This window comes from Leptonotus elevatus, chromosome 3 (assembly GCF_054856555.1).
Source record: "Leptonotus elevatus isolate MCC_2025b chromosome 3, RoL_Lele_1.0, whole genome shotgun sequence".
In the NCBI taxonomy this organism is placed as follows: domain Eukaryota; kingdom Metazoa; phylum Chordata; class Actinopteri; order Syngnathiformes; family Syngnathidae; genus Leptonotus; species Leptonotus elevatus.
Window position 1 is genome coordinate 25,870,179 of NC_141241.1, and position 27,011 is coordinate 25,897,189.

General features: G+C 39.7%; 1 protein-coding gene across 2 annotated transcripts in view; it reads right to left on the reverse strand.

Moving 5' to 3' along the window:
- Nucleotides 1-2,759: 2,759 nt before the first annotated feature.
- Nucleotides 2,760-27,011, reverse strand: part of adamtsl5 (ADAMTS like 5) — a 40,437-nt gene continuing 16,185 nt past the window's right edge. The window contains exons 3-14 of one of the 2 annotated variants that reach the window (XM_086072364.1): nucleotides 18,702-18,874; nucleotides 18,061-18,121; nucleotides 17,379-17,484; nucleotides 15,613-15,740; nucleotides 13,877-14,000; nucleotides 9,987-10,073; nucleotides 9,296-9,459; nucleotides 8,989-9,184; nucleotides 6,227-6,283; nucleotides 5,152-5,262; nucleotides 3,971-4,042; nucleotides 2,760-3,900 (exon numbers count right to left, since the gene is read on the reverse strand). In XM_086072364.1, coding sequence (XP_085928490.1) covers nucleotides 3,575-3,900; nucleotides 3,971-4,042; nucleotides 5,152-5,262; nucleotides 6,227-6,283; nucleotides 8,989-9,184; nucleotides 9,296-9,459; nucleotides 9,987-10,073; nucleotides 13,877-14,000; nucleotides 15,613-15,740; nucleotides 17,379-17,484; nucleotides 18,061-18,121; nucleotides 18,702-18,874 — 1,605 coding nt within the window. In that variant the 3' untranslated portion in view covers nucleotides 2,760-3,574. The remainder of the gene's footprint in view (nucleotides 3,901-3,970; nucleotides 4,043-5,151; nucleotides 5,263-6,226; nucleotides 6,284-8,988; nucleotides 9,185-9,295; nucleotides 9,460-9,986; nucleotides 10,074-13,876; nucleotides 14,001-15,612; nucleotides 15,741-17,378; nucleotides 17,485-18,060; nucleotides 18,122-18,701; nucleotides 18,875-27,011) is intronic. The other variant, XM_086072365.1, reaches the window with a different exon arrangement.

Here is a 27,011-nt window from a genome sequence, read left to right on the forward strand (position 1 = left end):
AAATTTTGAGACACATAGTCCACTGAATTGAAGAAAACTATTGTTTTCCCAAGTAATTTGTATGGTATGTAACAAAAAGATAAGCGCAAAATGTTTTGAAACAAATAATTTTACAACGCTAGTTGGTTATAATTAGTACATAGCACTAAGACTTTGCTACATTGATTCTTTCTAAATGATAAGCTACATTTGCTTTGTTTCAAACCTCAATTCAGGAAGTGTTAGTAAACCACTGTTAAAGGTATAAAAGAGGATTCTGCGGCAAACGAATAGCCCAACGGCTGTTTGTGGTTTTCTCAATAGTGCGCATGTGTAACCCCCAAACACCTTGCTTTTTACGCATGAAAAGCCTGCATTGACGCTGGTGACATCATACAACTTTACATGTTAAACAAGCTTTATAAAGTGTAGTTCTTGTTTAAAAAGTAAACTGAAGTTACTTGTCCAGCAGAAACTTAGCAACCAAAGCATCTGTTTTCAGACCTCTCTGCTGCTTTAGCGCACGCCAACGCCCCAAAATGACTTTTGTTTGACTTGGCTCTTTCAGCCCTTGTCTCTTCCAGTCAGCAACCTTAAAAACAGTCATTCTTTTACAGCTCGGTGGTCTTGTATCCTTCTCTGCCATTGTTGCTTAACTTTGACCATATGCGAGGAGCTAGCTACAGTAGAAAGAAGCTACGCCGCTGCTGCGCTGGTAAACACTGTTACGTTAGAGGCCTACGCAAGCTACGTACTCGGAGCTAGGTTTGCCACCTTGGATTTGTGAAAAAAAGGGACACCTGACAAAGCTTGGGCACTTAACAGTCAAGCCCGAAATTATTCATACTCTCTGCAAATTTTGAAGATGTGGACATTTTAGCATGACAAAATCCCAAAACACACATCAAAAGTGGTTAAGAAATCTTTCGCGGACAAAAATACTAATGTTTTGCAGTGGCCCAGACAGTCCAGACTTGATTTCAGTTGAAAATCTGTGGAGGGAACTAAAGATCAGGGTGAAGAAGAGCTCATCGCTAAAGATGAATGGGGAAAAATATCAGCCGAATTAGCTTTTGACATTCTTTCTAAAAAACGGGACAAATTGTGTCCAGGGAAAGATTTTTATTTTCCCAGGACAGCTGGCAAAAAAAGAGAACAATTCTGTGAAAAACGGGACGCGTGGCAACTCTACGTCGGGGCACATACACAAGAAGTGTGATTGACAAGCCGGGAACCAATCAATAACGAAGGTGCTTCGTTATTGATTGGCAAGAATCTAACATTCCCCGCCACGTCCACAGTTTATGAATAATATATATTTTTTTGTTAACCATAAGTACAAGTCTGTTACAGGTTGATAAAGCAAGGGAATCAGACAACTTAATTTGTAGTAAAATCCTCCCTAATACCTTTAATAGGCATCTAAAGCCATTGGCCAATTGGGTAATTGCGACTTTGCAGCCAAAATTTGGAATCAATTCAACCACATAGTGTAAATTCACATTTTTATAGTCAACAGTTAAAACTTATTTCATGGTTATTTAGGGGAGACCTTGCAGTGTTAAAAGTGCAAGCAAAATTTGAATGCATAAAATCTGTTCCTATAAGTGAAACACTTAAATGTTCAGAATTTTGCATCATTCTCTTAAATTCCCACCATGTGCCTGGCAACTCACCTCTCTGCTTTCTGGAGAAGATCAATATGTGCAATCATGTAGCACAGAGGAGTTCTGGAAATAACTGCATTAGACTTGAGAGTTTTTGATGAGGAATAAACAGCAAAAGGCTGCAATCACCCAAAAAGTCATTCTACAGACGACGTAATGAGTTTAGGAAAGACGAAAATGATTGTGTGGAACTCGTAAGTTATTTGAAATAAGCTTTAATTGCAAATACTGCATGTATTAATTTGGCACACAGAGATAAGGTTTATGAAGTAATATGCAATTTGGAACACATGAGGCACACAATAACTTTCACAAATAGTGATACATACTGTATATTAGATTTCTGAAGTGAATCAGTGACATTCAATAAAATACCGCAAATTTCTTTTGCCACACAACACAACAGGTCGTGACACCGATGACAAAATGTCACACAATATGATCCACAAAGCCATGTTTCGGTTGGCGCTTATAAACATACATAAATGTAAGTATTATAGCCATGTTACAAAATATTGAGCAATGCTTAAAAAAAAAAATCCACCTCACAAACATCCATTCATCGTATTGATGACGTTCCATGTTGCAACACAAGTTTCCATCTAATTCAGGGATGTCCCGAGGGTCGCATACAGAAAAATAGAAGGATGTAAGGCCTCCTTTGGAATTCCTAACATTTAATTGATATAATATGGGGAAAACACTCCTGCAATTTCATATTGCTTATAAATTGTATAATTGTATTTAAAAAAAAACACACACACACACACACACACAAAAACAGTTTTTTGTTAATCGATAAATCAACCTGAAATATTTCTTGACAATAATATGTTAATGTGACCTAACTAGTGTAAACATGACATTCTGATTACTATTACATTTGTAGAATATGAGTTATGCAGCAAAATCCAGCCATTTTTATCCATCTCAGGGAGCGGCCATTTTGCCACCTGCTGTTGACTGAAGATGACATCACAGCTACACAGGGCTCAGGCAACAACCAATCACAGCTCACCTGTTTCCTGAAGCTGAGCTGTGATGGGTCGTTACCTGAGCCCTTGAGCAACTGTGATGTCATTTTCACTCGACAGCTAGTGGTAAAATGGCCGCTTTCTGATATCGACAAAAACTGCTGGATTATGCTGCTTAACTCATATTCCACTAACGCGATATTAACCAAAATACGTATCGAGGCTCGTGGGGCCGCGTAGAACATCTCATTGTCAAGAAGTTTTTGGAGGGTTGGCTTCCTCTTTAAAGGTGATAAGCGAATTGTAGGGTGGTCAGCAGACTACTAGAAAAAGATCTGCCCATGAATTATGGGAAAAAACATTTTCTGTAAAGTCATACAAAGACGCCACATGCGAGGAATTCAGGCTGTTTTACTGGATGGATATTAGCTGCACTGCACTTGAGACTTAGTGACTCCATATAAAGGATTTGTCACTGTGAATAAATTGTTCTTCATACTTTCAAAAATTCAACAAACTTGTCCACATCAAAGACACATAAAATATAGAATGATAAAGTGGAGTTGTAGCTTGAGGTTGACTAATGCAGTTGTTGATGTTAGCTTGTCATAGATCCTTGAGCCATGTTTATGAGAGGTGGATTTTTCCTTAAAATTGTCCAAAAATAATATTGTGTATAAAGAACATCAGCAATGACATGGGCCTATTTCAGTCAATGCTCTTTGGTACGTATTCGTTAACAGGTGGCTGCAGGTGTCCACCTAAAGTGCTCTGTATCATAGTGAACCATGCAGGCTTTTAAATAAACTTGGAGTCTCTTTGGTTTGTCATTATGGATCGTTTCATCCGGCTGCCATTCCTCTCCCGTGACAACGCTCTCGTATTCATCAGGCTTCGGATTGATGAATGTTTTGAACATCCACAAAAGCAAACATTCAGCCACCTCTGGAGTGTTCACGCCGCAGGATATTTCTGTCCTCTGTTGTTGCACAAGCTCTCCAGTTGCCGCACCAGCTCGTCCTCTCTGGGTCTGTACGGCACCGCGTAACTGTCCTCTTCCAGCAGGATGCGGTTTAGTGTGCGCTCGTAGTTGATGTGCCGGCGCACCATCAGTATATACTGCTTGCCCTGCTCCAGGTTGGGGCAGTCGCACACATTCGGGACCCAAAGGAACTCACGGTGCTCCAGGCGGAAGCTGTTGCGGTACGTATGGAGGATCTGGACGTCGTAACGCGTCTCCTCTCCTCTGTACAGCTTTCCCAGGACTCTGGCCCGAAAAACTGATTGGTTGGAGGAGAATTTGAATATTAAAATTGACATCAAATCAATCAATCAAATGCAATGACTTACCAAAATCTTTCTGGCAATACTGCCTCTGGCGCTCTCTTCGACCCTTAACTCTGCGGCATTTCCCACAATGCCCTGCAGGACAAAATGAACAGAAGTCATCCAACATCACTGATCTCCACATTCTCATAGACACACTCCACAGTTTCTTGGAAGTGTGACGGTCAGGTGTCCAAATACTTTAGTGTAAGAAAGGTTGTCGCACTTGGCATTTGTCATGTTTCGATTCTGTGGGGTTTGGGTTTTTGTTTGTTATGGGTGTTCTTGTTGTTTTTGTCTATGGTTGGTGTTTTTGTCACGTGTTTCTGGTTTCGTCCCTTGTCTCGTTATGTCTCACCACGTCTACCTGTGGGTGTCTTCCCTTCCCCAAGTGTGTCTCATTAGTGTTGTCTGTTGTGTTTGTCCAATTGGTGTGGGTGCATTGTCGATGTTATGTGTGGAAGTTTATGTGTCTCGTCTTCGTCACAGCCACAGCCGCAGCCATGTCATAGCCACACCACAGCTTGGCAAGTCAAGTCCTGTCACATCACGCTGATTCCAGTCTAGTCAAGTCCTGTCCAATAACAGCGACCAGCCTAGTCATGTCCTGTCCTGTCAGATCGTCTCGTCCACTCACGACGTCCTGTCCATTCGCAACGTCCAGTCACGACATCCTGTCCAGTCGCAACGACCAGTCCAGTCACGTCCTGTTCAGTCGCAACGACCAGTCTAGTCACGTCCTGTCCAGTCGCAACGACCAGTCTAGTCACGTGCTGTCCAGTTGCAATGACCAGTCTAGTCATGTCCTGTCCTGTCCAGTCACGATATCCTGTCCAGTCGCAACGACCAGTCCAGTCATGTCCTGTCCAGTCGCAACGACCAGTCTAGACACGTCCTGTCCAGTTGCTATGACCAGTCTAGTCACATCCTGTCCAGTCACATCATCTCGTCCTCTCACAACGTCCTGTCCAGTCGCAAAGTCCAGTCCAGTTACGTTCTGTCCACGCCCATCAAGTCATGGTTGTCTGTTCACCCTTTTTTCTGTACTTTCTGTTCTAAGTTCCACATATTGCACTTGATTCCTGTCTCACGGTCTTACTTCCCTGCATTTGGGTCCACCATCCCTCAACCACTCACGTCCACCAAAACCAAATGTTGTCTGTTGTGACGTGAAACGGGTTCAGATGTTGACAGGATCAACTTACTTCCAGGTGAAGGTTGAGGGAGCAGGTTGCGATGGTTCTCCTCTCGTTCCAGGCGAGGCGAAATGGGATGGCGGGAAGGGGGCCGAGGTGGCTTCAGCGGCCTTGCAAATGCTTGGCACAAAAGACACGCAGTTGTTACAAATGTCAATTACACTTCGAATTAAGATTTATTAGACCACCTATGATAGAAACAAGAAGCATCATGAAGAGCTTTAATGCGGACTCTTTTAATTTCAGTCAACTCTTGATTGAACATGAAAACGATTATATTTACCAATGTTATTAAATCGGGATCAAATTGGGAGGAGGTCGAATGAATGTCTAACATACCTTATACTGTAATTAGTAATGTCACAGTATAAGTGATCATTCAGTTATAAATGATCTCAGTCTTACATTTGTTCGCTGTACACGTGGAAATCAAGCTAACAATTTTCTTTACAACAGTTCTTTGCATCACCATTTTTGTAAACACACTCTAAAAAGAGATTAAGATTACGAATTGAACTGATGACCAATTTAATAAAATTGCTTCAATTGGTAATACACGATTGAATTAAATTAATCCAAAGGGAATTCATTGTTTAATTAATTATGAGTTCATTAAACTTATTGTAATATTCACTTGAATTAAGTTAATCCAAAATTAATCAAAAGTGAATATATTAAGTTTAATGAACTCATAATAAATTCACTTTGGATTGATTTTTAAATTGTGTGTTACCAATTGAAGCAATTTTATTAAATTGGTCATCAATTCAATTCAATTCGTAATCTTAAATTGGTTCAACAATTCTCTTTTTAGAGTGTGTTTACAAAAATGGTGATGCAAAGAATTGAAAATTGTTAGCTTAATTTCCACGTGTACAGTGTAAAAATTCAATTTGTAATCTTAAATTGGTCAACAATTCTCTTTTTAGAGTGCACAACATTCTCATTAATATTGCATTTATAGAACATAAATTAAGCAGCAAAAATCGTCAGTTTTTTTCCCATCTCAGGGTGCGACTTGCTGTCGAACTGAAAATGACATCACAGTTGCTGAAGGCTCAGGTAATGAGCAATCATGGCTCACCTGGTTTCTGAGTTTGGTCATGTGATGTTCGCAAATTGAGCTGTGATTGGCCATCCCCTGAAATGGATAAAAACAGGTGGATTTTGCTGCTTAATTCATATCAGATTCATATCCACAAAGGCAGGATTAATCAGAATACCGTGCTTAGAGTAGTAGGGCTGCATAGAAGATATTATTGTGAAGGCAATTTTGGGGTTGACTTCCTCTTTAATATCCATGTAGATCATAATGAGTGAGTAAAAGAGAACACTAGACGTTTGTAGGAGGAAAAAATGTCTTTGAAGATTTTATTTCTTTGCCATATTGATCCCATTGTCATATAATTCAAAGGCCCGTCTCCAGACACCATGTTTTTGCATTGTTGGAAAGAGTGTGGAGTTTAATATTAAACAAGGGACGCTGCACACGTGTACAACAGGCTTATCTGGAAACAGAAAACAGATGCATTCCTTAGCAGTAGCAAACAGCCTGCAGATTTGGATTGTGCATTTTAATAATCATTTTTTTCCTGGCCATCAGCGCTTACACTCATCATCAGCCACCCACATGTTTTCATTGTCACAAATGTGTGGCCATGCACAGACTGTTGATCATGTTTACATACTGTGTATCGCATACATTATGTTCAATCAATGTTCTAAATATTAAACACTGTTACTTTTTACCTGTCAATTTGTTTAATGTTACATACATATTCACTAAAGTTTTTCCAGTAGTATTCAATGTGACAAATGAATGCAAATGAAGAATACACTTACATTTCCTATTTAATTATGTATTTGAAGCTCATGGATTTAAGTAAAAGTATAATAATTTCACTTCATGAAATCCATCCCTACTCTTACAAATGAACCATCTGGCAAAAGCAGTCCAAGCAAGACGAAGCAAAGCAAAGCAAATCAGTCAAGAGCAAATAAACATGATTTTTGCTTCATTACATCGGAAACATAATTATGAATTGAAAAGGGTCTCTAGCCAATGGTAATGGTAGTAAGAGGGGATTTTAAATTGAAAAGGCACTTGGAGAAGTCAGTAAGTCAGTAAAATGACTGATTTGCTTCTCTGTGTAGTACAAGGGGCTCTTGACTCATGTGACCCTCAAGAATCATATGATGGCCAGGCAGGTCGGTGACCTGTGACCTCAACGACTCTGACTACAAGAGGTTAAAGAGTAGGGACTCTTATCAGTCATCTCGAACACAAGTGGTTTGTTCAGTAGCTTGTAAACAAAGAATAGAAGCTTTTGTAATGCCAGTGAATAAAATATCATGAAATGTAATTTATAACTGAACTTGATTCAAGTTATAAATAGTGTCATTATTATTATTATTATTATTATTATTATTATTAATAATATTTTGCTGGTATTCAAAGAGAGGTGTCAGAGTGATGATGTTTGTCCTTGAGGTTGAGTCTGGGGTTGTTCAGATCCCTTGCTCAAGGGCACATCAACCATAGTTAGACCAAAAACAGAACAAAGCATCCTTTCACTAAATAATGGACAACCAACTGGTTTTCATTTTTGGATAATCAACATTCTTTTAAACTAAATTTAGCCTGTGCTTAGCAACAAACTATTTATTATTTCTAGAAACATGAAAAACTTACTGATATTTTAGACAAATGACTCCCCATAGGTTTTTGTGACGTCACTGACGTCAGAACCACAGTAGTCATTTTTCTGGCTAAAACAGCACTTTTGAGTAAGCCTGGTTTGTTTAAAAGCAGGGCTGGACTGGCCATCTTGCGTAGAGGGCAGATGCCCGATGGGCCGGCCCCTTTTGGGGCCGATGCAGAGGTTTTTAAGTGTTATTATCCTACATTCTACCCCAAGAGACTGACCCACAATTTAGAGGGACAAGTCCGTTAATACATTTCGAATATAGATAGCAAACTGTAATATCTTCAATAAACATCAGTGGCAGAACTACATGTTAGGAGAGGCCACCCCCCACCGCCCCACCCCCACACGCAATGACATGAAACCTGACGTGCTGGGGATTTTACTCTGATCAGAATTGGCGCAGTAATTGGGATTGAAGGTGGCCTTTTTCTTGCCCATTACGTCAGCAAACTCCCTTTGAAATGAACAAAGGCGGCCTTCGTTTGCGCACGGGATACATCATCACGGTCACGTGACCATAACCAGGGTATGTTCTTATTTTGATACTTTATCGGTTTGAAAGAAAATTTAGGGAATAAGATGCCAGAGATATTTGCACTTTCATTCTTTATACACAATGCCTAATCCAATACTGGAAAATAAGTTATAAGTCTTGTATCGCTTTAAAAGTAATCCAATGGTTCTTGCCAGGCTATATGGGGGCCCTTGCTTAGCGGCTAGGTGCTAGCTACTAATGCCGCTAGCCGCTAACGCTGGAGCTGTTGCTGAACGCTGGCAACAGGTGCTCTATAATACAATACCAGTGTAATTAAGTAGTTTGTTTTTGTCTTAACTTGATTTCAGGATGGTGTTGAGTTGCTAACACTTGTGGCAACAGTTTGTACAAGAAGGTTAGGTTTATTTTGAAGTTGGCCTTCTCACTAGGTTGGTGTTGGTATTTTTTTGTTTTGTTTTGTTTTTTAACAGAGGTACTCGAATTACTCCGGGACTCGTTCCACCCCTAGAATATACACAAATGTTGAGTTACTGTACATGAATAATGTGATGACAAAATACTAATTTTGAAAAGGGGATGCAAACTGCTGAATGAAAATATTTGAATATAGTTAGTGATGAGTAGTGCAGAAAGGAGACTTACACCAGTGAGGCCGGCTGCTCACTGTGGGTGGCCGCGTAGTGGTGGTTGCGATTTTAATGGTGGGTTGCGCCCGCGGGAGGTAGCTGGCACTGTGGTGAGCCTGACGCAGTGGACTTCTCGCATGGTGGAGGTCGTACTGATTTGGTGGTAACCAGTACTCATACTCGATGCCTGGGTTTCTGTCTGTGGCAAGAACCTGCACACACAATCACCACAGGAACCGAAAAACTCCATTGACAAGTTTTTGCATCTTTAGTCTTTAGGATAAGTTGCAAATGTGGTTTCCAAATGCTTTTGGGTATCTCACCATCAGACGCAAGTCTTCCTGGGTTGGCCCTGGGACCTCAAAGCTCTCCCAGGTGTCAGCTGACCGCCGGTATAGAAGTTTGGTTCCAGCTATATTGTATTCGCCCGGGACGCTGATCTTCCAGTTACCGTTGATGACAAACTGGGAGCGACCATTCTGGAGAGCTAAAAGAGGCAATTTTGGAGTCAAACCTTTCTTGTTCATGATGTCATCTTTCTGTATCAGTGGCTGACAATGAAGTAGGGAGGTGGGTGCATGCAGGAGTGCATTCAAGAAAGAAATAACCATATAAGGCAGCTGTCTGGACCAAGTGCTGAAAGGGATTTTCCATGACATATAATGGAAACAAGCACATTCACCGGCTTTGCCCTGGTGGCCCGATAAAGTGTTCATATTTGTCAATCTCAAACCACATTACTAGGCCACTTTTATTTTGGTCTCATAAACAGGATAAGAATAGAAGTCGCCGTTGTTATGTTGCCTGGAAAAGCCGCCCCACACATCCAATGACCAGACAGGGCTGCTGAGCCCCGACTGTCTCTGGGCGAGAGGAAGTAATAACGAGGCCAGGAAATAATTTGACATGTCGGATTTACAAGTGTAGCCATGGAGCCAGTGACACAGCAGTAACCTGAAACTGATACACACACAAGACCAGGTGGCCTGTGTCTGTGTGTGTCCGTGATCTTACCGAGATAATTCCTGCTGTTATCCGTGACTCGGATGTGAGTGGCTCCAGCTGGTATCTTGGCTACTTCGTTGTATCCAAAAGGTCCTCCTAGCCAACAGAACAACACACGCCATTGGAAAATTCAATCCACTCATGCAGTCATAGTGCTCTAAATAACTAAAAAGAGAATTCTTGTTCTTTTTTTTTTATTGGCCTGCAGTATTGCAACTGGCTTTGGGTTAAAGGCTAACTACACTGTAGACTGGTTAACAGTCAATCATAAAACACAAACTGTAAACGGTTTTGAAAAATAAAGAGTATAAGAGAAACAGATACAAATATACTTTTTTTTTTTTTTTTTACTGATGTCGAAGAAGAGGCTCTAATCTTTGTTTTGCTAGGTTCCATGTTTTTATAGCAATAGAAACACAATATTCCGTGAGCCTTCCAAAATCAGTCAAACTCTAGTAAAACAGCCGGGAGCAAAGGGGGTTGCTTCAGTGAAAATGGCTGGGAGTGAATGAGTTAACCAGCTGCATAGACATATTATTGTCAAAAGAAAAGGGGGGGGGGTTGACGTCACCTTTAAAGGTTTAAATTTAAAGCTCTGGCAAAAGGGTCCTTGTGTCAAAAAAATTTTTGGGGGGATATTCATAAATTCAAAATGTATATATATATATATATGTATACCCACATTTTCAGTAACTGTTAAAGGAGACCCTCTACACACACTTTATGAATGAGCTGAAATCACAACCATTCATTCAATGGTAATATTTTACTGCTGAGTCGCAACAAAAAAAGCTGCGACTTCTCTATGGCTCCCTCGCAGTTACAGAGTCAAAAGTCGTTCCCATATGAGGTCTATTCATTACACACTGTGAACAGACTTTTGCTTTGGTTGCTCCCGCTTACCAGTTTCAAAGGGAAACTATGCACAAGGTTCAGTAAGCCTCCAACGTCAGACTTGCATGCAGGCAGGCCCTGATGAACTTGAAAGCATCTGACCTTGCGGGAGCGTTTTGTGTCGCCACCCTCCGTCAATTCTCTCTCCGTTTGGAAGCACAGCTGCGGGTGAGGAGAAAACCTCCCAGGATTCCCAGTCACCCAAACAAAAGAAACTTTATCAGCTTGTTTTCTGCTTGCTCACATTGTCCCGTTATGGCCTGCATCCTGGCTCGGCCTGCTTGCGCGCACAACCGTGTGGACGCCACAGTTTCACGCAATAGAGCTGTTGTGGCACCGTGGGGTGACGGCGCAAACCACCGACAATTTGCATCTAGTATTTGTCACTCTTTCAAGGAAACGCTCCTAGAATTTTATTAGTGTTCTTAATTTTAGAGCAAAGGTGGTTGATCTCTGATGTCAAATCCATATAGATATAGGTTTTGTTTTAAAACTTTGACTTTCACTTCAAGTGAACGTGAAGTGTTGTTTATGTATTATGCACATGAGACAAGACCACAGAGAGAAAATATAACACTTTGCTCTGCACTGTAAAAAAATAAAAATAAAACTAATATAATAGAATTTTACTTTTTTTTTAAGTTTTTTTTTCTGCATTTTAAAAATATTTAATTTACAAAAATAAACTCTGATTTTACATTTCAAATGTAAAATTACATGAAATCCCTAACTAAAAACTAGGGGTGTGCAAAAAGAAATCGATTCTGATAAGAATCGCGATTCTCATTTAGTATGATTCAGAATCGATTTTAAATGTCCCAAAATCGATTTTATTTAAATTATTTTATACTGCCTTCAATTTGTTTATGTGTGTCTTTATTGGGAGTGCTGTTCATGTTGTACCCGATTTGGCCACTTAAGGGCAGTGTGGTTCCACGCGGTCTGATACACTGTTAAGTGGTAGCCACATTAGAGAGTAGAAGGAAAAAGTCACGATCAAATTATTCCAATAAAAGTTGTTTTTTTGCAGCATGGACCCGTTCTTTTGAGTGATAAAAGTGCCGCGAGTAGCGCACTAATTAGCATTAGCGAGTCAGACTGGAGTAGATCATTACAATTCCTTGAACATTTATAAATTGAAGCAAAAATCAGTCAATCAAATCATTTTGAAGAAAAAAATTATTCTTAATCGAAAATTGATTCTGAATCGAATCGCACACCCAAAAATCGGAATCAAATCAAATCATGAGACATTCAAAGATTCCCACCCCTCGTAAAAAAACACAATATTTCTGTTCTTTTACCAAAAAACTCCATTAGAAATACATATATACAAATGTATCGTAATTTTACAAATATTTGTCTGTTATTTAATGAAATAAAGTGTAAAATTCAACTTTAAAACCCTTTAAAAAAAAAGAAAATAAATTATATTTACTGAGAAATTAACAGTATTTTTTTTTATTTTACCATAATTTCTTTGTGAATTTACTTTTTTTTTTTCAGTGACAACTACAATTTCTGTAATGTCCTATACATGGTAGCATTCATTGTATTAACATTTATTTTGACAGGGCATCTAAAATGAGGTTACGAGAAGGTAATTTTCTGCTATTTCACAGTATTTTCTGGCGCCCCAGCTGCCGGAAAATTACCGTTTTTTTTACGATTTTCTTTTTTTTACAGTGTGTCTATGCGGGAAGAGAAGCTGTAATGTCAAACTACTGTTAGTATGATCTCATTCTGTATTTAAAAATGTTCATAAACAACATATCCAGTCATAGGCTTATTCTGTTTGTTCAATAGCAACTAATCAGCTTTAAAATAAAACGTCAATTCTTTTAACAGTTTATTTTATGTATTAAGACACAAGAATATCCACATTGACCCCAACCAAGGAGCAATTTTTTGGGGCGAATATCTGAACGGGATTACTGACCTATTCAAATGGACCCAGCAAAGAGATCACAGGCATTTTATTATTATTTGTATTTATTATTCGGAATCTGTCTGTCAATCTTTTTCACTGATTTTCCGCCTCATACTGCTTGGTGTTTGTATCACGGTTAACTTCTTTTATAATCATTTTAGCATTTCATATTTTCTTCATCATTAAAGTTAAGACATTAATTTTTGAATTGCTTTTATATTTTAAAATTGTCCAAAGTTACTTATTTTTAGAGTTGTGTGACTGTCAACAATGTTACAACAGTACTGAAAACAATAGCACATTCAATAAAAATGAATAAATGGAACAATTATTCTTGTATTTTTTTCTTTATCTTTTCATTGTTTCTTACGAGTAAAACTGTTCCAAAATCAAAACTGTTTATTAAAAAAGTCAGGTTGATTTCCATTTGTGCAGTTCTAGCACCATCTGGTGGCTCGTTTTTTTAGCGCAGTAAATTTTCATAAGGCATGTTTTGGCCCTTCTATATTTAAAATCCACGCTAATCGTCAAATGAAGGGGAACGTAATATGCTTGTGAAGCAAGTCAATATGTGGAGGAACTCAATGTGTGAGATTGTATGTTGTTTACGTGCATTGCTGTTATGTACAAAAGCACAATATTGTGTTTTTTAGTATGATTTTTTTTTTTTACAATATTGTGACCTTTTTGTATATCGCCAACCTGCCCACAATATCGTGATAATTATCGTATCGTGATTTTTGGATATTGTTACATCCCTATTCGATAGTATCAAATGAAGTGGCATGTTTTGGTGGCAATAAGCTCAAAATGTATTGGATGTCTTGACTTGAAAACGCATCTTCTTTCAGAGAACTTCACAACTGCAATTTTGGACTACCGGTTATTAGTTTAATTTTGCTTTGGAGGGCAGCTAACGTTTGTTTGGCATAAAAGTTTCACAAAGCCTCATGACTAAACATCAGCGATAAGAAATCAAGCTAAGAGCCAGGTATTATCCTGACATCCAAGTAGGTCTGAAAGTGATTCCTCATGGTGATTATTGGAAGTGTGTGTGTTTGTGTGTGTATCCTACCTGCCTCCAGGCCGTTGCTCTGGTAAACACTCCTGTGGTGAAGGCAGCTGGTGTTTTTTCCTCCACAGACCATGCAGGCGTCCTCTTGCTCCTTTGAACCCAAGATGGAATCACAGCCAGGTTTCTATAGGAGGCATAAGAACGTTAAAATGTTTACTGCACGACAAACATTATGAACTGATAGGATGTCTGTCTTCAGTGCTTTTTTGATTGCACATGATCTGACAAGAAGTAACCTTTTTTGTTCGTTGTGTACTCATACACAACCACATTTCTATTTAAGATGACACACACACATTCACCTTCTGTTTCTTCTCCCTGTCATTTTCTTGTCATTAACATTTACCGGCAGCAAGGGGCCCAATGGTGGCTCAAGAGATGTCTCTATGAATGTTTTTTACTTGAGCCTTCATCTCCAGTGATGCAAGGCAATCTTCCAGGAGGCTTATAATCAGAGCCCTTGAAGAACACACAAACACTCCAAGCATGTATGTGCATTACAGGAAATGAATCCCTGGTATGGATGCACAGTACACACAACACAAACCAAAGCAACACTGAGGAGTGAACATGGCCCAGCAAAATACAACAAAAACATATTTTTATTTTTTGAAATGAATCAAACGCTCTGGGTGTGCAAGACTACGGAAGAGGTTTAGGGCCAGTGAAGAGAGAGAAAAAAAAGTTTGGCAGGATTCTCTTTATTCACAAAATTCAGACTTTAATCTCAGAATTCTGGCTTTAAAGTCAGAATAATAGTAGCACTAATAAAGTCAGAGTTCTGAATAATAAAGTCAGAGTTCTGAATAATAGTAGTCTTCTGACTTTATTAGTGCTAGTCCGACTATTCTCAGAATTTGGACTTTAAAGTCAACATTCTCACTTTAAAGTCAGAATTCTCTCTTTAGAGTCAGAATTCTGCGATTAAAGTCAGAATTCTAACTTTAAAGTCAGATTCCTGCCAACCTTTTTTTTCTCATCGCTGGCCCTAATCCTCTTCCGTACAAGACAGTCTCCAAATACCCACGTCTTGTGCATCCAACGCCATCGTTTGCAAGGGGACATGTTGCAGGTTCCGTGAATAAACACATTGCATAAACACACATTAACACAATCTCATGCGCGGATTTCTGCTTCCGCAATGTCAAGCACTGTACGCGACTCAGCCGCCTTAATTTGACAGAGATTGAGGAGAGCCGCTTTGATTGGCTGGGAGTCTGCTGTGTTCCATCTCACAACAGAACAGGAAAAAAAGACCCTTAAACTTAAGTAACTTCCATACATTGCTGTAGAGAACATTAAAAGAAAATACGTACAACATTCTGTACATGTATGAAACATAAACACACACACAAAAGGAAAAAAAACTAGCCTACTGCTGTAAATAAAGTTCCACAACTACAGTAAGCTTTTGACTGGTCGCTGTTGTCATCCTTCTTCTCTTGGCTGCCTTCCTCATCCTCCTGGCCATAGATACGCTGCTGTCTGTTTGGCCACAGGTTTCCATCCACAACACACACACATGCTCCTCCATAAGTCAAGTTCTAATTCCACCTGATTGTCAATTACTGTCATGAATTTATCAAATGCTCCAAAGAATTCATAAATGGTGTTCATGGTATTATGTTCTTGATTGATGTTCACTTACATACTCTGCTCTAAGTGTAGCACAAAGTTAAATAAGTTGTCCTTGGAAGCAGATTACAAGTTAGAGACACTTTTAGGTTTGCTCTCACCAGACAGCGTCCGTTGACACACACAGCTCCAGGCACTTTGTCACAGGCTGTGCCATCAAGCACACGACCAAAGTTGTAGTAGAAGTTATGACCCAAGGCCAGGCAGCTGAGCTCACACGGGTTGGAACCTGGTAGGGGAGATGTTGTTCAGTCATCGGCTTGTTGCTTTTGGATTTCGTTGTTACTCGGGTACCCGTTCATTTGGTGTGCAACTGTGCATGGTCAGGAAGACAGTCAAGCTAGCCGTAGCAATGCTATACATAACGGTGTAATATGGTAAGAAAGCCAACTTCAAAATAAAATTTGTAAATACAATAGAGTAATACACGGACATCAGCGCCTACGTATGTTTTTATTTTTGCCTTAAATGCTTTGATTTTCAAGTTGTTTGTGGCAGCGCGTAGTGACGTGGCGGCTAACTTAACTCATCTTCCTGACTGTAAATTGGACAGGGGGAGGGCTCCAGGTGGCGGAGTGGTGCCATCAACATAGACACAACAACATCCTGAAATCATGATCAACTGCTAATTAAGGACGGTTAAAAAATAAATTTAAAAAATGCTGACTTTGTTGAATGCGGTGCCTGTTTCAAGTGTTAACAGCTAGTTGCTAGCAGCTAGCTGTGGCGCTAAGGTAGTGGCCCCAATAGGCTGTCAGGATTCATCTGGCTTTTTTTCAAAGGCAGTTTAACAGGTGTAAAGAGACTCTTCACACTTTGCCTGTGTCCAAATTCACAAGGCTGGGTCCTCGGAAGGCCAAATTTGTCAGCTGCATGACATCACTCCCGGCGCGACTCGACAGCCCGCACGGACTTGTGACTGATTTACACATGAATGGATTGTCGGTCAACGTGCTACTGACAAGCAGTATTGACAATCCATTCATATATAAATCCGTGCGTGCTGTCGAGTCGCGTCGGGAGTGACGTCGTGCAGCCGACAAATTCGGCCTTCCGAGGACCCAGTCGTGTGAATTTGGACACAGGCTGTGACTTTGACACGCTGACACAGATGTCGTTCCTACTGAACCATGTAATCACAATTGCTCAAATTTTTGTTTTAGCCAGCAAAATCACTACTGTAGTTCTGATGCCACTTCGTCTCATCGCCCCAAAACGTACTTACTAATGTTTCTCGAGAAGAAAACGCAGTTTATGCATATTTTAAATTTAGCGGTGGGTGGGTTAGTGTGGTGTGATGTAAAAATGAAAACCAATGGGTCATTAAATAAGTGAAATGTGTTATTTTTGCTCGTGTATTCCTAATTATTCTTTAACCAAGAAAAATATATATCATTTATTTATTTATTTATTTTCCCTTTCGACTGCCTCTCAATTCTTTTTTGTTACGCCCCCTCCCGAAAGAAAAACATATTTTGGCTCCCCCAACTCCATAAAGAGTATCATTTGTCTATAAAATTATAACAGCGCAGCTAATACTCCTTGTACACTCTGACAATGAGATTAACATTGCCACCTTCTGTAGTGGATGTGCAATTACACTTTATTCTAGTATCCCGCTGGATTCCCGAAAAAATGTCAGGCTCTACCCCCTATTTGAGAAGGACTGCTTCAGAGGTTCTGTACAAACCTACAATATGTAAGTGTGATGGATGAAATAGGTTACATGACAGCAATCAGCTCATCTGATGATGCACAAGCCTAAACTAATGGCAGTATGGAAAAATAACAAAACAATGGATTGTCTGCTGTATTTGTTTCCCATCAAATACAAGTGATATAAAGTGAAGTGAGTTTTCTTACTGACCACCATGAAAGGTCGTCCATCTGAAGGAGTTTCCTGTCACCAACTGTCTGTCATTGAAAGCAGCACATTGCATCTCTCGGAAATCTGCTGAGCCAGGAAGGCACTCCTGCACAAAATTCAAGGCCATTAAGGATATACTGCTGAATATGATGTTTTTTTCCAACTCAGGCAAAATGTAATCCAAATCCTAAAAGTAAACTAACTTGCAAATGACGCCTCTGGGAAGTAAATGACATCTAATATGCAGCTGCACGGATAATGTGTTCCGGGGTCGTCAGCGAAGTGTGGCTATTTACTGTACAACTTGGCTTGAAGTGAATCACAAGCGACAAAGTGCAACATGCACTCACGTTCATTCTGAAACAAGCTTCAACTCATCTGTGCGATCGTCTACATGCACGTACGGGCTGTGGTGATTGCCTGTCCAAACACAGCCACACACAACCCCTCACAAATGTAAGGCGGTAGCAGCCCTGACGCCCGACAGCAGCGTGAAATTTCAGAGCCAAGACAAAGGTTAATATGTCCGTGAAATTCCAGTTCACACCCTGAAAGGTCGCAGCCGCAACATTATCCCCCGAACACGCCCACATGCTCGACTTCAAGAGCAAACATCAGCCATTGTCCAAAGATATTTGCATTGAAAGTTATGTACAGTGTGGAAAATTTTATGCTGAATGACCTTAGTGTTGCAGATCTTGTATTGTCTTGGATCACCTTCGCATGGTCCACCGACTGGGTTCCTGACAAACACAAAAACAGAAACAGGACACATTTAAGTTTGTGTGTTCACTCAGAAATAATCGTTGACTGTTGAAACGTTTCGTTTCGTTTGAACGCTTATGAAGTAAATTGAGAGATAAATGATGAAATGATGACCTCCTGGTTACTGGACAATGCACTTTAGCAACTGTGCCACCGAGCAGTATCAGACATCTGGTGATGGTGATAAGTTGTATGCATGGAAGTGGGCGTGGAAAGTGATACTTAGAAAAAGTTCAATGTCTGTCCCATTGAAAATGAATGGGAAAAGTTTATATTTAACGTTAAATTGTGCGAATACTGTAAGTACTGTAATGTGAAATCAGACGATATATATACCCCGGTAGGCGCGAATGTTTGAAGCAAGTTGAAATTTGAACGGTGTAATCGGAAGTATTATGTGGGAGTTGTTACACGGCAAAAAAGTGTGGAGAATAGAAATCACAATAACATGTTGGAATGCTTGTCCCCCCCCCTCCCCCCCACACACACTTAATAAAAAAAAATAATTAATAAATACTCGTACGCATTCAGCCCAACATAATGCAGGATGCTCCCCACCTGGTGATGCAGGTTCGTGTGCGCACAGCAGCGCCGGCCCCACAACTTCGTGAGCACACGGACCAGCCGCTCCAGCTTGCCCATTCATTTCTAAAGTGCAGCTGGCGTCGGGTTCGAGCTGGACGGCCCGACGAGCCTTCACTATGACGATCCCATGCAGAAGCCCAGGAAGCCTGAGATGGAAAATAAAGGTGGACTCTTCAATACCAACATGGAAAGTAACATACACTGTGGGGTGGCTGTAGCAAAGAATGTGGGTAAAAAAAAAGTCAGCTGCTTCTGTATGGATGCACATACAGTAGCTGCAGAGGACGTGTTGTTGGCTGGATTTAGGGCTGTCACTATAGATAATTTTTTAGAATCGATTATTCTATTGATTATTCCATCGATTGATCGAATAATGGGATACAATTTTATCTTGCATTAAAGTGCATTACAATACAATTTTTTCCCAATGACTAACCAATTATTGTTGTTTCTTTAGTATTTTTTAGTGATAAAAAAACAACAAAACAACAATTCAGCAATATCAATGAGAAGAATTGATGGCGTACTCATGAACCTTTTAAAATAATTCAGTCACTGGCTTGGTTGTTGTTTTCCAAAGTGAAAGTACCGGTAAATATTTCCAAACATCTTATTTTGATTAAACACAAAAGATAAATAAGTCTACTCTGATGAAGAACTACAGAAATCAGAGAATAATTACTGTTGAGAGACTGAAATTGCAGGATTTGCACATTTTCACTTTAAACAATGGCTCTAAACAACTACTCGATTATTAAAATAGTTCTCGATTATTTTGATAATGGATTACTTGTCGATTAATTTTGACAGCTGTTACTGGATTTGACCTAATTCTTTCTCAATTAACCCCCTTTTTCAATCCAGGTTTGTATAAACAATATTCAAAATGTTTTCTATAGTTACACTGATCTAGATCAGCAGTGTAAAACTCATTTTTGTCACGGGCCATACTGTCGTTACGGTTTCCATATTTCTACATGTACAGAAATGACCCTGCATTTGATTGTTATAAATATGGACAGTATTTGTAACAACCAGTTGAGCTTGAGATCAGGAATAATCGAAATAAGTGGCAACCGGATATCAGAAGTGGGCATTCCGTCACTCCTGACGGATTGTCCGTCAATTCGTCATTGACGAATGCCCGTTTTGCTGACGAATGTCAAGTGATGGACTTCTGACAGAATGCCCACCTCTGCCAGTCCTAAAATAGTGGTGACAGAGTGATGATGGAGGCGTGGTTGAAATAAAATGACGGACTGACGATTACGGTTTGGCTTAAAAAAAAGGACAGGGGGAACAACAATTATTATTCTTTAATATCCACCTCTATAAATGTAAACAATTATTCAGTAAATGTTAAAAAGGGATTTAGTGTGGGGAAACTAATTATATCCATCCATGACATTGTAATCTGTTTTTAATAAGCTTTTTTAGCATTTTCATGGGACCTTTGACCAATGTGTGTGTGTGTGTGTGTGCGTGCGTGGGTGTGTGTGTGTGTGTGTGTGAACAAAACAAGGCCCAGTTTGTGAGAGGGAAAAGGTGTGAACGGGAGAGTTATTTATGAGTTGTCACGGAAAGTATCGTATAGCCAAGCATACTCGTTAGCCTGCTGGATAAGGACCATCACAAGTGAACAATAAAAGTGATTAAAGAAATCTCAGAGGTGCTCCTCAAACACATTCCAGAGTTTGTGCCCTGAAGGAGGAGTGAAACTGGCACCGTTCCCACCAGTTTCTCATTCAGGAGCTCACTCACACCCACTTAACTCTTCCTTCGCACACACACTCAACAGCTGTGTGTCTATCAGCGTCAGCTGCGCTGTTTGGACTCAGAAAGATGTGTGAGCTGAAAATGTGTCAATAATATGTGTCACGTAGATGTATTCATGGTAGGTATCCACCACTGTGCAAAAGATGACGCATTAGATAGCAGAATTACTGTGTAAAATACTCCGGCTTGACATTAGTCCCGCCACGTCTCTAATATTTAAAGGCTACTTTGTTTTGACTGAGAATTTCTGCACCAGATATTCATTGAGATCTAGGGCCTGCCAAACACTGAGCAACACAGCAGAACTGAAATAGACACTCATGAAGAAGAAGAAAGACCCCCACCGTTGGCGACTCACAACTGCCCGCCAGGCAATTGACCCTCACACACACATAACTCACTTGTTTTAATGGGAAAACTGTGGAGCGCACTCCATGGTGAGAAAAAGGCCTAATGCCCATCAAATCCAAAATACTGAGGCAATTGTTTTGATGTTTTCAAAGGTTGAAGTTGACATGAGTAGAATTGTGTGTGTGAAATTTGGTCATGGGCGACCTTTAGCTTTTGCACAGTTGTGCCCATAAGGGTCATTACAGAATTGGAGGACATTTCACTGTATGTTCCACCTATCAAATGTTAAATAATCCACATACAAAATACTAACACATGCAGTTTCTGATTAAATTTAGTTGTCCTAAGACCAAACCGTGGTGGAGGAGTTTGTGTGTCCCAATGATCCTAGGAGCTATGTTGTCTGGGGATTTATGCCCCTGGCAGGGTCACCCATGGCAAACAGGTCCTAGGTGAGGGGCCAGACAAAAGCACGGCTCAAAGACCCCTTATGATGAACACAATATATGGACAGACGTTTCCCTTGCCCGGACGCGGGTCACCGGGGCCCCCTTCTGGAGCCAGGCCCGGAGGGTTGGGCTCCTTGGCGAGTGCCTGGTGCCCCATGGTGAGAAGCTCGGTCATCCGGGAGGGACACAGGGTCAAACCGCTGCTCCTCCGCGTGGAAAGGAGCCAGTCGAGGTGGCTCGGGCATCTGGTTCGGATGCCTCCTGGACGCCTCCCTGGAGAGGTTTTTCCGGGCGTGGCCCACCGGCGGGAGGCCGACCCAGGACACGCTGGAGAGACTATATCTCTCGGCTGGCCTGGGAACGCCTTGGAATCCCGCTTGAGGAGCTGGTTGAAGTGGCTGGGGACAGGGAAGTCTGGGCTTCCCTCTTAAAGCTGCTGACCCCGCGACCCGACCCCGGATAAACAGTAGTAAATGGATGGCTGGATGGAGACCAAATCTAAAACAAAACAAAAAAAAACTACCGTAATTTCCGGACTACAAGCCGCTACTTTTGACTTGCATTCGACCCTGCGGCTAATACAACGGTGCGGCTTATCCACCAGGTCACGAAGGGGCGCACTATAAAGGAAGCGCAAGAGCGCCAAGCAGAGCAAGTGAGCCCAAATACAATAGGAGAGACAGGACGAGAGCAAGACAGTTTTTAGGGAAAAGAAACTGAGAAGAGCAATCGACCTGTTAGATTCTGACATTGATGAAGAGGAAGAGGGTTTTTTTGGGGTTTTGAGAGCGACAACAAAGGAGGGATAGTGGCGGACAAGGCCATTTTGGGCCTGTTCGTTTCCGACACTAAGGAAGAGGACGATGTCACAAGGATTACCGGTAATGACTGCTATAGTAGGCTGGTTACATTTATAGCAGTAATGTCTTGTTGTGCACTTTTACTGCCATTTTACAGGCAAGCACTTTTAAAAACAGATTTCTTTTAGCCATTTAACGTTATTGCCTGGTCAAGCGCTGTAAGTTTTGTTCTGTTGTTATACTGTACTACTGTGACTGCAGGACGTGCACAGTATTATTTGTGCACCTCACGAATAATGTTCAGATGTTAATAAATGGGAAACTTTGTGTTCCCAAACAGTCAACTCTATCCTGATAATTCAATAATGGGTGCGCCTTATACATGGAACAAACTGGAGTATTTACCAAATTTACCTAGTGCGGCTTATAGTCTGGAAATTATGGTATTGTTATATATTTTTTTAGTTTAGTCAAATTAATAAAATTTCAACTAATTAATTGCACAATCTTCCATAATTAATTGCGATGAATGACATTTAACTTTTTATTCAAAGCTTGTAACAGATATTTACTTGAGTCAAATCTTGGAATTAATGTTAAATCATCAAATAGAAAGTATATTTATAATCAAAGACTGTCTTAATAGTTTTCTTTGATCCTTGAATAGAATAAACTTCTGTGAAATACAGCTGTTAAACAACATATTTTTTACCATAGAAACAATTCTCAGAACTTCTTGCTTCCAGGTTTAGTTGTGCCCACAAGCAGAAAATTTCAGAAGGCTTGATTTGCGAGGCTCCGTGGTTTGAACTTGAGGAGGGAATTTTGCTCTGAGATTATACGTACAAGTAAGATACTATTTAAATTTGAATCTACAAAGTGCGCAAATTACTTTAGAGTTCTCCAACAAACATCAAGCAAGTAAATCAGAAAGTAAAACTAACCATAGTCCATGTTATTAATCTTCCCGCCAGTAGTTGTGCATTTACCCATTTTTATTCGAATTTTCAAGAAATGCGAAAATTAAACTGATTGGAAACGCTAGAAATTCGAAAAAGGCCCCAAAATTGGCAAAAATGTTTTTACGCTTGGGGGGGTTGAAGCGTGTCGAAAAAAGGAAAATAAGAATTTTGGCTATGGAAACGCTGACAAGACCAGATACACGTCGCACGTTTTGACCGGATATTACGGTATATCCTGGTCTTCTTTTTCTTTTTTTGGGTCACATCTCTATGGTGTATACTGCCACCTACAGCGGCGGAGTCCCCTCTCAATATTCGCAAAAGAATAACAGATGGAAACGGGCATATCGCATGTCCATTTTGTGCAAAACAATTGGCTGGAAAATGATGAGTTATTAACATTGTTTTTTAGTTTTAAATCATATTTTAGCCGTTTATAATTTAGTTAACTCAGTATGGCTGTATGAATAGACCTGTATTCTTATCTGTGTTACTTTCATGAGAAAGAGCAACGGGTCTGTCTATTCATTTTGTAATCTAAAAGGGAGGTTTCCGGGGCTATGTCACCAAGGGAGTCAGGCTCATTATTTCTGTATTCTTTTAATCTGATTTATACCCATGGGAACGGATTTTCTTGTAACCAGGTGTGTTGTGGGCTGACCTTTTTCTGAACCCTTTTTGTGAATAAATAACGATGTGAGCTGGAGAGAGGGAGCCACATCAGAACAGAGACATCGCTTGGATGAATTTGTCAATGTGGACCAGAAGCTTCTGGTAATTAAAAACCTTTGCAAAGGAACTCCTTCAACAGAATCTCACCATTCAGTTAATTGAACACGCAAAGAGTACAATACTTAATATTGTCTACTCTAACAAAACCTAACTAATGACTCCTCCAAGTTTGGTTGCACATTGAGTTAACTCATAAGTCATGAGTCCAGAGTTAACGCTTTAATTTTGACAGCCCCAATTTTTTTTCTTTACTTATTTACATACTGTAAGTAAGTTTGTCTTCTTGGTCAGCAATAACAGCTAGCTAAACAGCTAGCGTCCACTCTTGAGAGAACGCTAACATTCGTCCGGATTTGGAACCCTGTTGCTGTGATTAGAGTAATAGAATTGCATCAAATATTGTAAACAGCAAATAGATTGTGCCATTGATCTGTAAGATGAGCTAATCAAGCATTTGATCGTTTCATAAGGGTCGAGCTGCAGACGCTGGGCGAGTGGAGCTCCACCGGAATCACGTGACCTCTACCGGAAACACGCGACTTTGAGTTTTTTATTTTAAGCAAATAATTTTTTCAAACAAAGAAACAACTTTATAAACCAGCTATTTAGTTAATTTGAATATTTAAATATTTGAATATAAGCATCAACAACACAACTCCATCGTAAACGTGTTACCTCTGAACGAAGCCTGACGTACAGACGGACATAACATAGACGCGTGTACAACGTCCTCAAATCAACCGTGATTTAAATGTCAACCTGTGTTTTGTTTTGTTTTTAAGGAAAACGAACGTTTTGAAAGGACATTGAGGAGGGTTAAAGCAAAGCAAGCCTCGTTGGTATTTGATAATTTGAAGAATGTATTGTCTGATTAGACCTCTTTTATGTTTTGTTTTATTTTCCTTTTGTCTTGTTCGAATGCACGGTTCTGTTATGTTGTGTGCTGAGTTTGCAATTCTCATGTTCTATGGAGAAAGACTCGGATGCAGTTTTTTAAATATAAAAAATTGGGGGGGGAGGGGTCTCTAAAAATGTCAAATTGCTTGTATATTATTACACTATATCGCCACTGGGTGTCATCCTCAAACTTGTTTTCAATTACATGTGACGCGTTATTAAATATAAATTAATAAAAAGTTAGGAGTACTTAATTGTGAGTTATTCCCAAGTTTCCAAGTACTTGCATTCGAGCCATAAGTTTGAAAATGCTTGAATTTGCAAGAGCGGGATTTAAAATGGAAAGGGAATGTGCCTGTTAATTACACCAATCTACAAAGATGTTCAATAACAAATAGAGGGAGCTTCCTGTAGAGTACAGAATGATGTACAGTACTTCTTCAGCACCTACCTCAACTGCCGAGGCTAGCACTTTTGTTATTTAATTAATATTTCCATCACAACATAAAGCACATTCTATCCTCTTTATTTAATTGTTACTTATGCTTCTATCCAAGACTGTGTTAAAACCAAGTTTAGCGTCACAGTTTTACTAAAGTTTGTTGAGAATGGCCAAGCTGTCTGTTTCTAATCAAAACTCAGTGACCTGAAAATTGGCAATGTTTGTTGTGAAGTTACAGCAAAAAGAAAAAAGTCGTACAGCTCACTAAAGTTATTTGACTTTCTGACTCATAAAATAGAATGTGACAGTCTCGTACGCACACACACAGTCATGTTTCCATCACAACATTGCAGTGACATGAGCTCATTTCCCAGAGATGCTTTTACATGACATACCATACTTCAACCTCTTTTAAACCACAGTTAATCTGACGGACCCTACAGACTTGCTTCAAAGTCCAAGCAGAATATTTACGTATGCGCGTTTATAGGCCAACCCCCTAAAGAACCACCTAAAGGAGATAGTTGTGTTAAGCAAAAAACAAAGAAACGTCAACATAAATTCTCTTCATTAACTAAACTAAACAAACACATAAAATAAGCACATAAAGCCACTAAGAGGAATGTCAACAGAAACCTACTGTTCATGTCCACAAATTGAGAGTGACCTGTGCAATCACTTTGCATCATTCTCCATGACAGGGTCATCTAAGTATGCCCTCATTAGTGTTACAGCCAGTCAAATTAATGTTGATAACAGTTGATGAAATTACCGCAACGTTTACAATAAGCACCATCCTCATGTACGGAAGATGTTTCCAAGTGAAATAGAAACATCAGGCAGTTATGATTTATATCTGCAAGCAAGAAGTATTCCAGTATGAGTGTACATCTAGGCTGCTGGAAGGAGTTTTAACTGAGAAGGAAATATGGAAAATGATAAATAATGTACAAAAATGTTGAGGTAGTGGAACGCTGTTGATAAATATTTTGAATTTGGAATTCAACTGTACGTTTCTGGAAAACTGACAATAGCCATCCATCCATCCATCAAGTGTCTTATCAACAACAGTAAAAGTGTTGAAGTGATTTTATTGAGCTCAGAAAATAGGAGAATGCTCTCAAATTCACGCTTTTTACTTGATGACAGACATTAATATTCAAAATCTAAATACTGTAACTAATACCCTGCACTACACTGATGTGGAGCGTTGTATTGATGATGAATTTTGCCCCTGGATACAGCCTGCATTGATTCAAAGCACATGGAGAACATGCAAACTCCACACAGGAAGAAATACTGAAATTTGCTGCAAATGTAAAAATTCTACCTTTTTCTATTCTTTCAATATTACACTCATTCAATAGTAGCCTACCTTGTATGGTATTTATGAATAACTGAAACATACTCATCATAGAGACGTGTTTTTCCCTTCAGCCTTTAGATTTAAGAATTGAATAGTGTATAATTACCCAGCACTGGCCATGTAAGATAACCACTAGCAAATTAGGTGGACAATTTAAGCAAATGAAAATGGTAATGTTACATTCAAATTTGCATTCTGCACCACAGACTTGCGTCATCAAACTACCACTAACTAAACTTGATAAATTAGCTACATGGGATGCTAAAATGTGAGTGTGCTGCCTAAAAAAGTTCTATATGCTTATGTTGGCTCCTCTTTACGATAGTAAAAAAAAAGAAGAAAAAGAAGAACAGAATGTACAGTTTGTATACCTTGAATTGGTTTTAATCTTGAAGGCAACCCCATTCAATGTGTTCCTATAGCTACGGAAGGCAATGCAAAGCCAGCTTGGCCTCTCAAATTACAAATAAAATTACAATAAAACAAGCATATAGCTCACTGTGTAAAT